The sequence below is a fragment of the Rhincodon typus genome, chromosome 4, assembly GCF_021869965.1.
Source record: "Rhincodon typus isolate 14 chromosome 4, sRhiTyp1.1, whole genome shotgun sequence".
NCBI classification, from domain to species: Eukaryota; Metazoa; Chordata; class Chondrichthyes; order Orectolobiformes; family Rhincodontidae; genus Rhincodon; species Rhincodon typus.
In genome coordinates this window covers 87,234,125-87,248,288 of record NC_063335.1, presented here as the reverse complement: position 1 = coordinate 87,248,288, position 14,164 = coordinate 87,234,125, and the positions used below count along the sequence as shown (strand labels likewise).

The following is a 14,164-nucleotide window of genomic DNA, read 5'->3' as shown; positions in this document are numbered from 1 at the left end:
CTGGCAAATAGGACTAGATTAATGTAGGATATCTGGTCAACATGGATGAGTTGGACTGAAGGGTCTGTTTCTGTGCTCTATATCTCTATGACTCTGCGATCTGGAAAAGTGAAGCCTTCTCCAGTGTATCAACAGTCCAGTAAGAGAAAAAGACACGTTGACAATAGCATGCAGACCATCCTGCCAAGCAGTGCAGGAATGGGGAATTCTAGTCCTAAACACCAGCTGGCTCCCAAGCTCATCTTTGGGATCACAGAATAGTAAAAACACAGAAGGCAGACATTTGTCCCACTGTGCCTATGCTAGCTCGTGAAAAAGTTACCAACTTCTCTTACTCTGCCGATCATTCCCCATAGCCATGCAGATATTAATCCAATTTTCCTTTGAATATTATGATTAAAATTGCTGCTACCACTACTACCCTTAAGGCTGTGTATACGGAAAAACAATTGGGTCACATTGGGTGCTTCTGGTAATTATCTTTAAAATTATTTTCTACTTATCATAAGATATATGGGTAGACGTGGGATATTTGGCCCATCAAGTCTGCTCTGGCATTCAAAGAGATCGTGGCTTATTTGACAATCCTCACTTTTCTGTCTTATCCCAATAACCCTTTATTCTTTTATGATTAAAAACTTATCTAACTCAGCCTTGACAATACTTAATGACGCAACCTTGACAGTTCTCTCTACAGTACAGAATGCCCCAGGTTCACTATTCTGAGAAGAAATTCCTTCTCATTTCTGTCTTAAATGGGCAACCCTTTACTCTTAAGTTTACGCCCTGTGGTCCTAGACTCTTCCCACAAGGGGAAACAACCTCTCTTCATCTACCCTGCTAAATGTCTCAAGAATCATATGTTTCAAGAAGGTCTCCTCTGAATCTTAAAAACTTCAATAAATACAAGCCTCCTTGTTCTCCTTCAATCATAAGGTTAGAAATGGGGAGGTTCACTGATGATTTCACAGTTTCAGCGCTATTCACTACTGTTTACACACTGAAACAGTGCTATCCATATGCAGAAAGACCTAGACAATATCCAGGCTTGGGCTGATAAGTGGAAAGTAGTATTTCCACCACACAAATGCTGCGCAATAATCATCTCAAACAAAACAGAATCTAACACTGTCCCATGACATTCAATGGCAATACAATCACTGAATCCTTCCTATCAAAATTTGAAGGCTTACCATTGATAAAAAACTGAAGTAGGACGCCCATATGAATACTAAGAGCAGGTTAGAGGCAAGGAATTTTGTGGTGTTTGTCGCATTTTATTTTCTGTCTCCCAAAGTCTGAACACCATCTACAAATCAGGACTAAGATGGAATGTTCTCCATATGCTGTTCTGACAATATTTAAGAAGCTCAACACCATTCAGGAAAAAAAAATGCCCCCTTGATTGGCATATCATCCACCACATTGAATATTCCCTCCCTCCACTACTGTTACACTGTAGCAACAGTGTGTATAAAATACACTGCAACAACTCGCCCTGGCTTATTTGCCAACATCTTCCAAACCCATGAACTCTAACACCTGGAAGGATAAGGACAGCAGATGCATGGAAATACCACCACTTGCAAGTTCCCTACAAGGCCCACATGCAATCCTGCCTTAGAAATACATCACCATTCCTTCTGTGTTGTTGAATCAAAATCCTGGAGCTTCCTTTCTAAAAGAACCTACGCCCCAAGCAGTGGTGCATTCAAGGCGGCTCATCATCAACTTCTCCAGGCCTTCGCGGGATGTGGCCAAGCAACCAATGCCCACATCTTATAAATAAAATGACATCAGTGCAAACACAGGACAGCTGCAAATACATGTAATGTAAATATGAGATGTTGTTCCTTGAGCTTGACTGTATTGAATCTATGTACATGCTTTGTGTTCAAAATCAGAAAACTAATGTCATAAGTGACAGAAACTCTAGATCTACACATCCATAAACACCTGGCCAAAGGCATTAATATTGCTTGGGGTTGTGGAATTAATTTTTCTTTTGTGCTTAGTTTCTTTCCTTTTTGGTGCAGTTTGTGGCTTGAGGAATGTAGCTATGAATGCTGCCCTTTCCCCCCACAATACCATCAGTACTACCAGCCCGGGAGCTACACTTTTCGCCATTGCCATGCGAAGAAATTAATGAAAACTTGCATTGTATCATTGCCTAACATGGTGATTTCACCGTCAGTCCCATACTCACTGTAGAGCACCAAAACTGGAACAAACACCACTGATACGGGCAGAGTAAGGCATGTACGCATGCGCAGAAGATGCTGGCGTACGATTTTTTTGGGGGCGGGGTAGAGAGTGGGCCCGCGCGCAGTCATTGTGACTCACATCGGGCACGTGCATGCAAGTCGGGTTGGCGCTTCCTTTCCGGGCGAGTGCGTACAAAGACGTTAAACCGCGGTCACGCGGACGCGACGCGTTTACGTTACATCTCCGCGCCGGACCTTGAAGGGTGGCGCAGTCGCATTGAGCTCCTAAATAGCAAGATGGCGGCCAGAGCCCCAGGTGAGGGAGAACGGGGCAGAGAGGGAAGAGGGAGATAGTTCGGCTGTGGGTAAAACTCCTGGCGGTTCCTACGCGGAGTTGGTGAGAGAAGTGGGCACCTTAGCCTGTCTCTGAGAGGGATGTGGGGAGTTAGGGGTCCTCCGGGGACGGGTGGGGGAGGTAAGGTGACTGCGGGGTCCCGACAGTGGTTGGTTAGTGAGGGGAGAGGTACAGGGTCTATTCCGGCGTCAGTGACCAGCTCCAGTGGCTGTCCCCCTCCCGGGACAGCCCTCCCTATCAGGCCTGTAGTGACTCTTCACATTGAGATCTAGCGGAGGAGAGGAACAACTTGTTTTTACAGCGTTCAAGGTGACCCCGGCGGAAATTGCGACCGGAATCTGGAGACACTGCCCTTCAGAAGGAAGCAATTCGGCCTAGCGTATCAATACTGCCCCTTTTGGTGGCGCTTCCTGGATTTTCCTCAAACTGCTGGAGATTTTCCTCCTTTGAGTATTTATTCAACTCGTCTTTGAAAATTACTGTTAAGTTTATTTTCGCCATTCCTTCGGGTAGAATATTCCAGATAACTTGGCGGTGGGGATAAATACGTTCAGTTGTCTGTAATAGCACTTATTAATATTTTTTAAAATGTTTTTTCTTCTCCTTGGTGCTCTTGTAACGTAGTGGCAATATCCCTACCTCTGAGCCAAGAGGCCTGGGTTCAAGTGCCACCTGTTCTGCTAAGTCACTATCCTGTAGTTGCTGAGAGTTTCTCCTTGCTGCTTTTTAAAAAAAAAAATTCATAGAATATGGGAGTTGCTGGTTGTGCCAGCATTTATTCCCTATCCTTGGATGTCCTTGGAAGGTGGAGGCGAACTGTTTTTTTTAAAAAGCGGTACCTTATTTGTTTTATGTAGCCCCATAATATTGTTAGGGAAGGTGTTCCAGAATTTTGAACCAGTAACACAGACAAAGTAGTGATATTTTTTCCAAATCAGGATGATTAATGCCTTGGAGGGGAACTTTTCAGGTGATGCTGTTTCCATGTATCTGCTGTCTTTGTCCTTTTTTAGCTGGTAGTATCATGGGTTTTGAAGGTGTTATCTTAAGCCTTGTTCAATTTCTGTAGTGCATCTTGCAGATGGTACAAATTATTGGTGTTGGAGAGTGTGAATGTTTTTGGATGTGGTGCCAATCAAGCAAGCTGCTTTGTCGTGGAAGGTGTCAAGCTTCTTGTTGGCACTAATCCAGTCAAATGGGAAGTGTTCCATCACGTTCCTGACTTGTGCTTTGGGGAGCTGGCATTGTGCTGTGCAGTTGTTTGACAGGTCTTGTAGCCATAGAATGTATGTGGCTAGTTCATTTCAGTTTCTGTTCAGTGGTAACAGCCAGGATGTTGATAGTGGGTGATTCTGTGATAGTAATGCCTATGAATGTTAAGGGACAATGATTAGATTCTGTCTTTTTGGATATGGTCATTGCCTTGTGCTTGTCAGCTCAAACCTGGATGTTGTCCATGTCTTGCTGCATTTGGACGTGGACTGCTTCAGTGTTGGAGAAGTTGTGAATGATGTTGAATGTCGTGTAATCATCAGAAAACATCCCACTTCTGACCTTTGTGGGCAATGTCATAGTAAAGCAACTGAAAATGCTTGAGCCTGGAACACTACCCCGAAGAATTCCTGCTGAGATAACTGACCTCCAACAACCATAAACGTTTCTTTTGTGCTAGGTATGACTCCAACCAGCAGAGAGTTTCCCCGATTTCCATTGCCTTTGGTTTTGCGAAGTCTCTCGACTCTGTGCTTAGCCTCACAGTGCCAGGGACCCCGTTCAATTCCACCCTCTGGCGACTGTGCAAACTCCACACAGACATTCTCCCCATGTCTGTATGGATCTCCTCCTGGTGCTCTGGTTTCCTCCCACAGTCCAAAGATGTGCAATTTAGGGGGATTGGCCATGCTAAATTGCCCATAGCATTCGGGGATGTGTAGGTTGGCCATGGGAAGTGCAGGGTTACAGGGATACAGTGGGGGTATGGGTCTGGGTAGGATATTCTTCAGAGGGTCAGTGTGGACCCATTGGGCTGGATGGCCTGTTTCCACACTTTGGCGATTCTATGATTTATTATTACTGGCATATGTACTGAGATACTATGAAAAGTATTTTGTGTGCTAATCAGACAAATCATAACTTAGATAATTACATCAGGGTAATTGAACAGAATGCAGAATATCGTGTTCAGCTACAGAGAAGGTGTAGAGAAAGATCAACTCTAAGATGAGAGGCCACACACAGTTAAATGGAGTCTCAATATCAAGGGCAGTCATTTTCACCCTACCTCGGGATTTCAGCTCTCTTGTCCATTTTTGAACTAAGGCTATTCTGAGATCAGGCAGCAAGTGGCCCTTGTGTAACCCAAAGCTTTATCAAATCTGTTGGGAGGACAACCTCAATCCCTCATCCTTAGTTATGTCTCATTAAAGTCTTCTGCACCCTTTTAAATGCTTTGGCATTTCTTCTAAATTTAGATTCCAAGAATTATGCGTCAGATAAAGCCCAGGCAATGTTTGTGTAATGTTTAATGTTCTTTCTTAGTCAGATAAAGTTAAAGATCCTTTAATGACCTTTTGTAATCTTTTCTATTGAGCTACTGCCTTCAAAAATAGGGGCACATGTGCCCTGCTCTTCACCACCACCAGCACCATACAATCTCTTCACCCCCCACCCCCGACCAAACCTGTGTCTCAGTTCTCACCCATAAAACTATGCCGCTTAATTGATAACAAATAGAAATTGCTGGAGAAACTCGGTAGGTGCGACAGCATCTGATGAGTCACTGGACCCAAAATGTTCGCCCTGCTTTCTCTCCACAGATGCTGCCAGACCTTCAGTTATTTCAGCAATTTCTGTTTTTGTTCAGATTTCCAGCAATAGCGGTTCTTTGTTTTATTTTACCGCTTAATTTCTATTTCTTCTTTTCATTCTTCCTAACTTATGGCCATACCTTTGTGTTTAGTTTATCTGACATCTATCTGTCCGTTTCATCAGTCTGTCTTACTGAAGTCTGTTAGTTTCCTCATTATTTACCATTTTGAATTTCATGTGACTGGCAGACTGAAATTATGCCCTACCAAGCCAAAGATACTAATACTGAGAAATAGACTTGCACTTTCTATGCAATACTTTTGTGATACACATACACTGTTGTGATGTAAGAAACACAAGCCAATATATGAACAGCAAGCTCCCACAAACAAGAAAATGATAATACCCAGATAATCTGTTCCATTACTATTTTTGCTGCTTTTCCACCTGGTTTAGTTTCTCTTTCAACTTCCTAAAGTTAGTCCTCCTCCAGTTATAATGAAATAAATAAGAGCAGTTGGAGTACACTATAGGGCCATTTGTTTCCTTTTTGCCTTTTACGCTGTCTACCTGCAGATAATTGAAATCTCTCCTTATCACTGCTTTGTAGTTCTTGCATCTTTCAGTAATTTTTCTGGAAATTTGCTTCTTTTATCTTCTTGAACCCTTATTTTATGGCTAGTCATATGCAACCTGTCCTGTAATGGCTCCTTTTGGTTCTTAATTCTAAACAAATACTGTAGATCCTGTCTTTGATCTTCACCTATATCAGTCCTATCCATTACTTAATAGTTTATTTGATCAATACTGTCATCATCTGTCTTTGTTTATCCTTTTCTTTCTGAAATACCTTGTAGCTCGGAGTATTAAACTCAATGTCATTGTTTAAGCTAGGTTCCTGTTATTGCCAGTATATTGAGTTCCATGCTAATTGTCCAATCTGACATTTTTTAGTGGTATTATCATTGACTTCTGACATGGAGTAAGGAGCTGCATCATCCCTCTCCCTTTTCAGATTTCTTCCTGGCTGCCATAAAGTATCCCTGCTTCAGACCTTCTGAAGAAAGGTCAATGGACTTGAGAGAAAGCAGAGTTTACATTTTCACAGATACAGCCAAACCAGCTGAGTTTATCCAGCAATTTCTGTTTTTGTTTTTGTTTCAGATTTACGACATCCAAAGTTCTTTGTTTTATTAACAAAGTGTCCCTACCATGGTATTGTTACACAATGTGCCTTGTACTTGTAGCTGTGGCGAAGTCAGGAGTCAGTCAGTTCAGTTGGCTGGATGGCTGACTTGAAATAGTGATGCCAACAGCACAGGTTCAATTCCCACACCAGCTGAGGTCCCCAGGTCACCATGAAGGTCTCGCCTTCTCGAATATATCCCTTTTCCTGAGAAATAGTGAACCTCGGATTAAATGCGCCACCAGTCTAGAAATGGTCCTTTGGGACTATCATGACTATCTTAAACAGTTGTAGCAAGTTCCATCTATCACCTTGGTTATGGAATTACTGCCTCATAAAACTATGCAGAAATTCCTCCCCCCGCTATTGTGTTTCCAGTGTTTGACTCATCCTCCAGTTCGTAAACTAAGGCAGACATTTCCTAGACTTAGATAACTTTGCCTCATTCCCCCCTCTCTGTCTTAGAAGCTATAGTCTGTGACTTTTCAATCCAGTGAGAAATATGTAAAGTTTGAATTGACATCTCCATTCATAATCTGTGTCCCAAAACATTTGCAGCAACAAAAAAATTCAGAGATGTCACTGTTGTGAAGTTGGAAGTGAGTTAACACCAACAGAAATGTGCTAATGGCCAGAACAAAAAAAAATACAAAGAACTGTGGATGCTGAAAATTAAAAACAAACAAAAATTGCTGGAAAAATTCAGCAGGTCTGGCAGCATCTGTGGAGAGAAAGCAGAGCAGAGTTAACGTTTTGGTTAACCCCTCTGATACCTGCTGACTTTTTCCAGCAATTCCTGTTTTTGTACCAGATAATCTCTCTTTACTGGTTAGTTAAGAGATAGTTATTGGCCATAACCGTGGGAGAACACCCATCTCTTCAGAATAGTGCTATGGTTTTTTTTTTAACCCTTGTTTTACACATCAATCAGGATCCTGGGTTCATATTATGACCAAGGCGTAGCATTTCCAGCAATGTAGTACCTTAGTATTATCCTAGATTTTGTTCATCAGTCCTTGGATTGGAGGGTATCATTATACTATCGTGCTGAGGACAGAGTGCTCCCTACTCCAGATTATTGGGGTTGTGGAAGGCGGACAGGAAAGTGTCCAGGTCAGCCATTATTTTTTTGAATGGTACAGTGAGTTCTGTGTCAGATTGCTGACTCCTGCTCCTAAGTCCTACGTTTTCATTTATCTTGGGGTGAACCATGGCTAACCTAAATTCACTTTAGATTAAAACCTACGTGCATTTCACTCCTGAAATGTTTGTATAAGCAAAATCCAAACTTGTAGCAATAAATGCTATTTTGTTGGTATTTCTCAAATTCCAAGAACAAACATTATTAAAAGACAAAATGTTGGAGGAACACGACATATCTGGCAGCATCTGTGAAGGAGAAACAGTTAACATTTCAAGTCTAATACAAGATTCTTCTTTTTTTTTTTTCCCCCTCACACATGCCAAGCCTGTTAAGTTTCTCCAGAATTTTGTTTTTATTTCCAATCTCTGGCATCCACGGCATTTTACTTTTATTTTGTTTAGAAAGGGAATTTTGATAGACTATTTCCTTCTGGTCAGTGTTTCTGCGTACATTGCATTTAACTCAAGTGTGGTCACCTAATTTGAATTTTCTCTTCTGCATGTTTGTAAATCTGTTTGTATCCTTTCCTTCCTCTAGCTAAGGCAACAAGCAGTTTGCTACAAGGCCTTAAAAAGTGGTACTATAATGCTGCAGGATTCAACAAATACGGTGCGTTTTAGATTGTATTTTCTTCAATTTCTTTCCCATATTTTCTTCAGTTCTCAGTATAGATGTATCACTGACATGAACTATATTTATTGTTCACCCGAATTGTCCTCTAGAAGGTGGTGATGAGCTGAATTTTTGAGCCAACATGATGAATGTATTCCCACAAAACTGTTAATTAGCAAGTTCAGAAAACTTGGCCCATCAATGAAGAAGGAAGACAATGTAAGGCTATGGTGTGACTTGGATGAAAACATGAGATGATAGTGTTTCTAATACTTGTTTCCTCTTCCTTGATGGAAGTCTCAAGTTTAGGAGATGCAAATGAAGACTCTGCACCTTCTTGGCAGGATCCTCTAAATGGAACACACTGTTTTAAAATGAATTTAAATTCTCAAATTACTACCATGGGATTTGTTGTTGCATTTATTTGGATTAATTGTCCATCAATGTAGCAATATGCTATAAATCTAAGAGACGTTTCTAACCATTGGTCTCTTCCTCAGCATCTATCTTGAGAAACCATTTGTTGTCTCCTCTTTCTTTTGCTGACACCATTTGTGGATTATTTGATTTCTAACCCGAAGCACTACTACCTGCTACCCCAAAATAATTAAGCAAAACCGACTTCTTGAATAGTCTTCTAAAGACCATCCACGTGAACCATAAAATGCAACCTTTAAGCATAACTTTTCCTGTTTGTTTTTATTTTTGGTTTGCTTTCATTATGCATTTTCCTTCTAGTCTCGTAAGTCAATTCTGCTTCAGTATTTGATGTTTTCTTGTTTTAAAGAATTACCATTCAGGAAGTTAAATTTTCTGAATTACCACAAATAAGAAAATCATGTTTGTTTCTAGGACTCGTGCGGGACGACACACTGTACGAAGATGATGATGTGAAAGAGGCTATAAGACGATTACCTGAAAACCTTTACAATGAGCGAATGTTCCGTATAAAGCGAGCTTTGGATTTGAGCCTGAAGCATCAAATCCTTCCAAAAGAGATGTGGACAAAATATGAGCAGGTAATTTAAGCATTAGTACTGAGTTCTGTAAAAGGGGAAACATTTACTGCAAGAGGATTTTGTTCTGTTTCTCCTCTCACTGCATGTATGTATTTCAGTCTCACCAGCCATGCTGCAATTTCCTTGACAGTTATCTTTAACCCAAGCACCTGCAGCATGCATGACCCTTTAGCTTAGAAATGCCCATGAGCAGTCACGGCTGATTTGCTTATCTTGCAATTTCTCTTTTTCTAGCCCTTTTGATGAAGGAAGGTCTGGGTTCAAACCAACAGTCATATAAAATGAGTAGCACAGAAAAAGGCCATTTGGCCCACTTCACAAACAGTGGTTCCATCACTTTCCATTTAACCCGATCAGCATATGTTTCTATCCCTACCTAGTTTTCACTGAAAGGCAAGTCACCTTTGATTGCACCTTTATAGCAAGTTTCCATTCTGATCACTTTTGGAAAATGAGATGCTGTCTTCCAGCTTGTGCTGAGCTTCACTGGAGCACTGCAGCAAGCCTTAGACAGATGTTGGCCAGAGAACAAGATGTTATGTTGAAGTAGTAAGCAGCTGGAAGCTCATGGTCTTTTTTACGAGCAGAATGCAAATGTTCTGAATTCCAACCCTGCCCCCATCTTTACTATAGATATGCAGTCCCTTTACATGTCCATCCCCCATAGTCTCCACTTCCTGTACAGTTGAACCGTCCCCACAAACCACCACCCTCCTCTGACTGACTGTGCTCATCCTCGTCCTCAACAACTTCTCTTTTTGACTCCTCTCACTTTTTTCAGGTCAAGGGGATGGCCATGGGTACCTGCATGGGCTCCGTTTCTACCTGTCTCTCTGTGGGGTATGTGGATCAATCCTTGATCCAGTCTTATGCCAGCCCCCACCCACAACTCTTTCTCCTGTGTATCGTTGACATCATTGGTGCTGCTTCTCTATCTCGTCTGGAAAAGTTTATCCAATTTGCTTTTGAGTTTCAACCCACTGTCACCTTCACCTAGTCTATTTCTGACTTCTCTCTTCCTTTCCTTGACATCTGTTTCCATTTCTGGGGATAGGCTGGTCACCAATGTTCACCATGACCCCCCACCGCAACTCCCACAGTTGCCTGTCTATGCATCCTCATACCATACTCCCTGTAAAGAATATTCCATTCTCTCTGTTCCTTCATCTCCACTGCATCTGTTCTGATGATGCCAACTTTGGTTAAAGGGGCCTCCAAAATGTCCACCTTCTTTCTCAACCAAGGATTCCTTAGCACTGTAGTTGACAGGGCCCACAGCTGGGACTGATTCATGTCTTGCACCCAGCCCTCACCCCTTCTCTTCCCTCCCACAACAGCAATAGGGACTCCCTTGTCCTCGCCTATCATCCTACCAGCATCCACATCCAAGGAATCATTTCGACCATCTCCAATCAGATGCCACCACCAGACACATTCCCCTCTGCTCCCTTGTCAGCTTTCCTCAAGGTCTGTTCCCTCCAGGACACCCTGGTCCACTCCTCCTTCGTTCCCAACACCTCCCTGCATGCCCGTGGCACGTTACCCTGCAATTGCAGAAATTGTAACACCTGCCCATTTAGTTCATTCCTCCTCCCTAAACAAGGCCCCAAGCACACCTTTCAGGTGAAACGCAATCCAGTTTATTGTATTTGCTGCTCACAATGTGGTCTCCTCTACATTTGGGGAAATGAAGTGCAGACTGATGACTGCTTTGTACAGCACCTACCTTCCGTTTGCAAAAAAAAACTCTGCGCCTCCAGCTGCCCGCCACTTCAACACAGCATTGTGTTCCCTGTCCAGCATCTCTGTCTCAGGCTTGCTGCAGTGTTCCAATGAAGCTCAGCACAAGCTAGAAGAAAAGAACTTCATTTTCTGCTTGGGAACCCTGCAGCCTTCTGGACTTAATGATAATTTCAACAATTTTAGGACTTGAGCACCTTTCTTCATGTTTTCCTCCACTCCCATTCACCAGGGCTTGTTATCACATGGGCTGCTACCACACACTACCCATTGTCAGCCACTAATAGTCCCCATTAGCAGCAATTCATTTCATTTCAATTCCCCATACTGACCTTTTAACCAGTCCTTTATCTATCCAACTGGTTTTCTCTCATTTTGGGCTCTATCTCCACTTATCATTGACATCCACCCCCAACCCATAAAAATCATCCTTTTCCTAGCTACCATCAGTTCTGAAGAAGGGTCACTGGATCTGAAACATTAACGCTGATTTGTCTTCATAGATGCTGCCAGATCTAGAATCATAGAATCCCTACAGTGTGGAAGCAGGCCATTCGGCCCTTTGGGTGCACACAATACTTCGAAGAGCATCCCACCTAGACCCACCCCCTACCCTATCCCTGTAGCCTTGCATTTCCCATGGCTAATCCACCCAGCCTGTACATCCCTGGACACTGAGCAACTTAGCATGGCCAGTCTACCTAACCTGCACGTCTTTGGACTGTTGAGATCTTCCAGCAATTTCTGTTCTTGTTTTATATTTATAGCACCCACTTTTGGATTTTCCTTCAGTTAAAACATCAGGTTTTTTATTCTTTTAAGGAATGTTTAATGTTATTTGTGTAAATAACTATGCTGTTAGATGTGATAGATTTTTCATTTATGACCTCAATAACTGAAGGCACATCTTTGTTTGTTGCAGGATGTACGCTACCTAGAACCATATCTCAAAGAAGTTATTGCTGAACGAAAGGAAAAAGAAGAATGGAATAAGAAGTGATTTGCTGCTTTAATTTTTGACTTCTCTGTTTCTGTTACTATCTCGACAGCAAATTTAAAGCCCATTATTTTGTAATTGGCCATTGGCAGCAGCCACGATAACAATTCCCTTCTTGAATAAATAAATTGTGCTGTAAGCTATGGAAACACACAATTTGTTTTGTTTGTACAGAATAATTTAAAAATCATTTCCTGATTCCTTTTGTCATAGTTTTACTCGCAATTGTAAATATTTAAAAGAAATAAAGTGAAATTTTGCCTTCACGCAATCGACTAAGAAGCAAAATACCTTTCACAAATCAAACTTTTACTAAGATCATAAGACACAGGATCAGAAGGAGGTCATTCAGTCCTCAGTCTGCTCTGCCATTCAGTGAGATCATGGCTGATCTGATAATGCTCAACTCCACTCTGCTGTCTTTTCACTACAACCCTCAATTCCTTTACAGATTAAAAATCTGTCCATATTCTTAATGAAATAGCCTCAACAACTCTCTTTACTTCTGATCTGGAACTTTTAAACGAAATTCTTTACACATTTCTAAATTATCCCTTTTCAAGGAGCAACTGCTTGACACATAGAGCTTTAGCTAAGAACCCTGCAGAAATTGAAGCTGAAAATCAGTTTTCCAAGATATTAGTGTTGAGTCTAAGCCCCCAAAAATAGTCTATCTGAAAGCTTAATGCACTGCAATATTTACTTGTAAAATTTCCTAATGTAAGCCAAATCCCATTACTCTCCAGGAAGTCTTTCTCTGTATTTTAAAAGAAATCACCATGGCAACAGAAATATTTACAAGTTTGATCGTCAAACAACCCTGATCACACAGACAACCTATCTGCCACTAATTCAAATTTAAATTCAAAATCAATAATAATTACGTTAAAATATATGTAAATCAAAATTGTGCTTAAGACGGTAGCAAAATAGGACGCTCCAAACGGAGCTCCTCTGCTCCTTCCGTTTATTTCCTGTTTTCTTTTTCCCCCCACTCTTTCCCCTCTTGGTGTTCTCTCTCCTGCATGAGAATGCGCTGGAGGCCTAGCGGAGCGGGGACAGCCAGTTGGCTAGAGGCTTGTATGAAGTGGTGACGGCCAGCGTGCTGCAGGCCCAAGCTATGCGAGGGTGGCTAGCAGACTGGACGCTCAAATGGAGTGGGTGCAGCCAGCGGAGGCCTGAGTGGACAGTTGTTGGACTGAGGATTGGTGTGGGTGGTAAGTGGCTTAGGAGCCTGGGCAGACCACACATAGAAGCCTCCTGTGCTGATATACTGAAAGACTGATTATCTCTCTAACTTTATTCTGATTTTCTAACTTATACTCTGAACAACTGTAAGTAATGTAACTTTATTTCCCTTTTTTCCTTTATTTCTGTATTTTCTGTGCCTAGGTACTTTGTACCAAAGGTGGCACCATAGGGTGTGACATTGTAGACTTTTCACTGTACTCCAGTACCTGAGTATGTGACAATAAATGATATTCTAATTCTAGTCTTACATCAAAATATGTAACTTCTTAACAAAACATGAGATTTAGACATAACTAGTTACACCAGCATTTATTGCCCATCCCTAGTTGCCTTTGAGAAGGTGATGATGAGCATTTTTGAATTGCTGCAGTCCTGTGTTGTGGTAGATGCACAATGCCATTATGTAGGCATTATAGAAGATGAGGCAGCATGGTGACTCAGTGGTTAGCACTGCTGCCTCACGTGCCAAGGACCCAGGTTCAATTCCAGCCTCAGGTGACTGTCTGTGTGGAGTTTGCACATTCCAGTTGCACAACCAGTGTTGGAGAAGAATGAAGCGGACATGAATCAGTACTGTGCAGTCGTTGTGTAAATCGGACTTTGAAAACAGAAAAATTAAAGTGAGAATAATAGCTGTTTTGCACAATTGTAACTGGGAACCCAAAACAATGTATTACCTCTTGGCAGCAGGATGAAGGGCAGCATGGCATAAGCTGTAGTGCATATTGAAGCAACTGGTATACTCAGACATAGTAGGAACTGCTGATGCTGGAGAATCTGAGATAACAAGGTGTAGAGCTGGATGAACACAGCAGGCCAAGCAGCATCAGAGGAGCAGGAAAGCTGAC

General features: G+C 41.9%; 1 protein-coding gene across 1 annotated transcript; it reads left to right on the top strand.

Moving 5' to 3' along the window:
• The first annotated feature begins 2,346 nt into the window (after positions 1–2,346).
• LOC109917845 (cytochrome b-c1 complex subunit 7) lies at positions 2,347–12,331 on the top strand. The gene is made up of 4 exons (XM_020517705.2): positions 2,347–2,520; positions 8,235–8,306; positions 9,162–9,328; positions 11,991–12,331. The coding sequence occupies exons 1-4, from the start codon at positions 2,502–2,504 to the stop codon at positions 12,066–12,068; spliced, it is 336 nt and encodes a 111-aa protein (XP_020373294.1). The 5' UTR covers positions 2,347–2,501; the 3' UTR covers positions 12,069–12,331.
• Positions 12,332–14,164: the final 1,833 nt, after the last annotated feature.

Excerpts from the sequence above, each read along its gene's own strand:
- LOC109917845 (XM_020517705.2), top strand. Across the intron at positions 8,307-9,161 it reads TGCAGGATTCAACAAATACG|GACTCGTGCGGGACGACACA; the intron begins GTGCGTTTTAGA and ends GTTTGTTTCTAG. Across the intron at positions 9,329-11,990 it reads TGTGGACAAAATATGAGCAG|GATGTACGCTACCTAGAACC; the intron begins GTAATTTAAGCA and ends TGTTTGTTGCAG.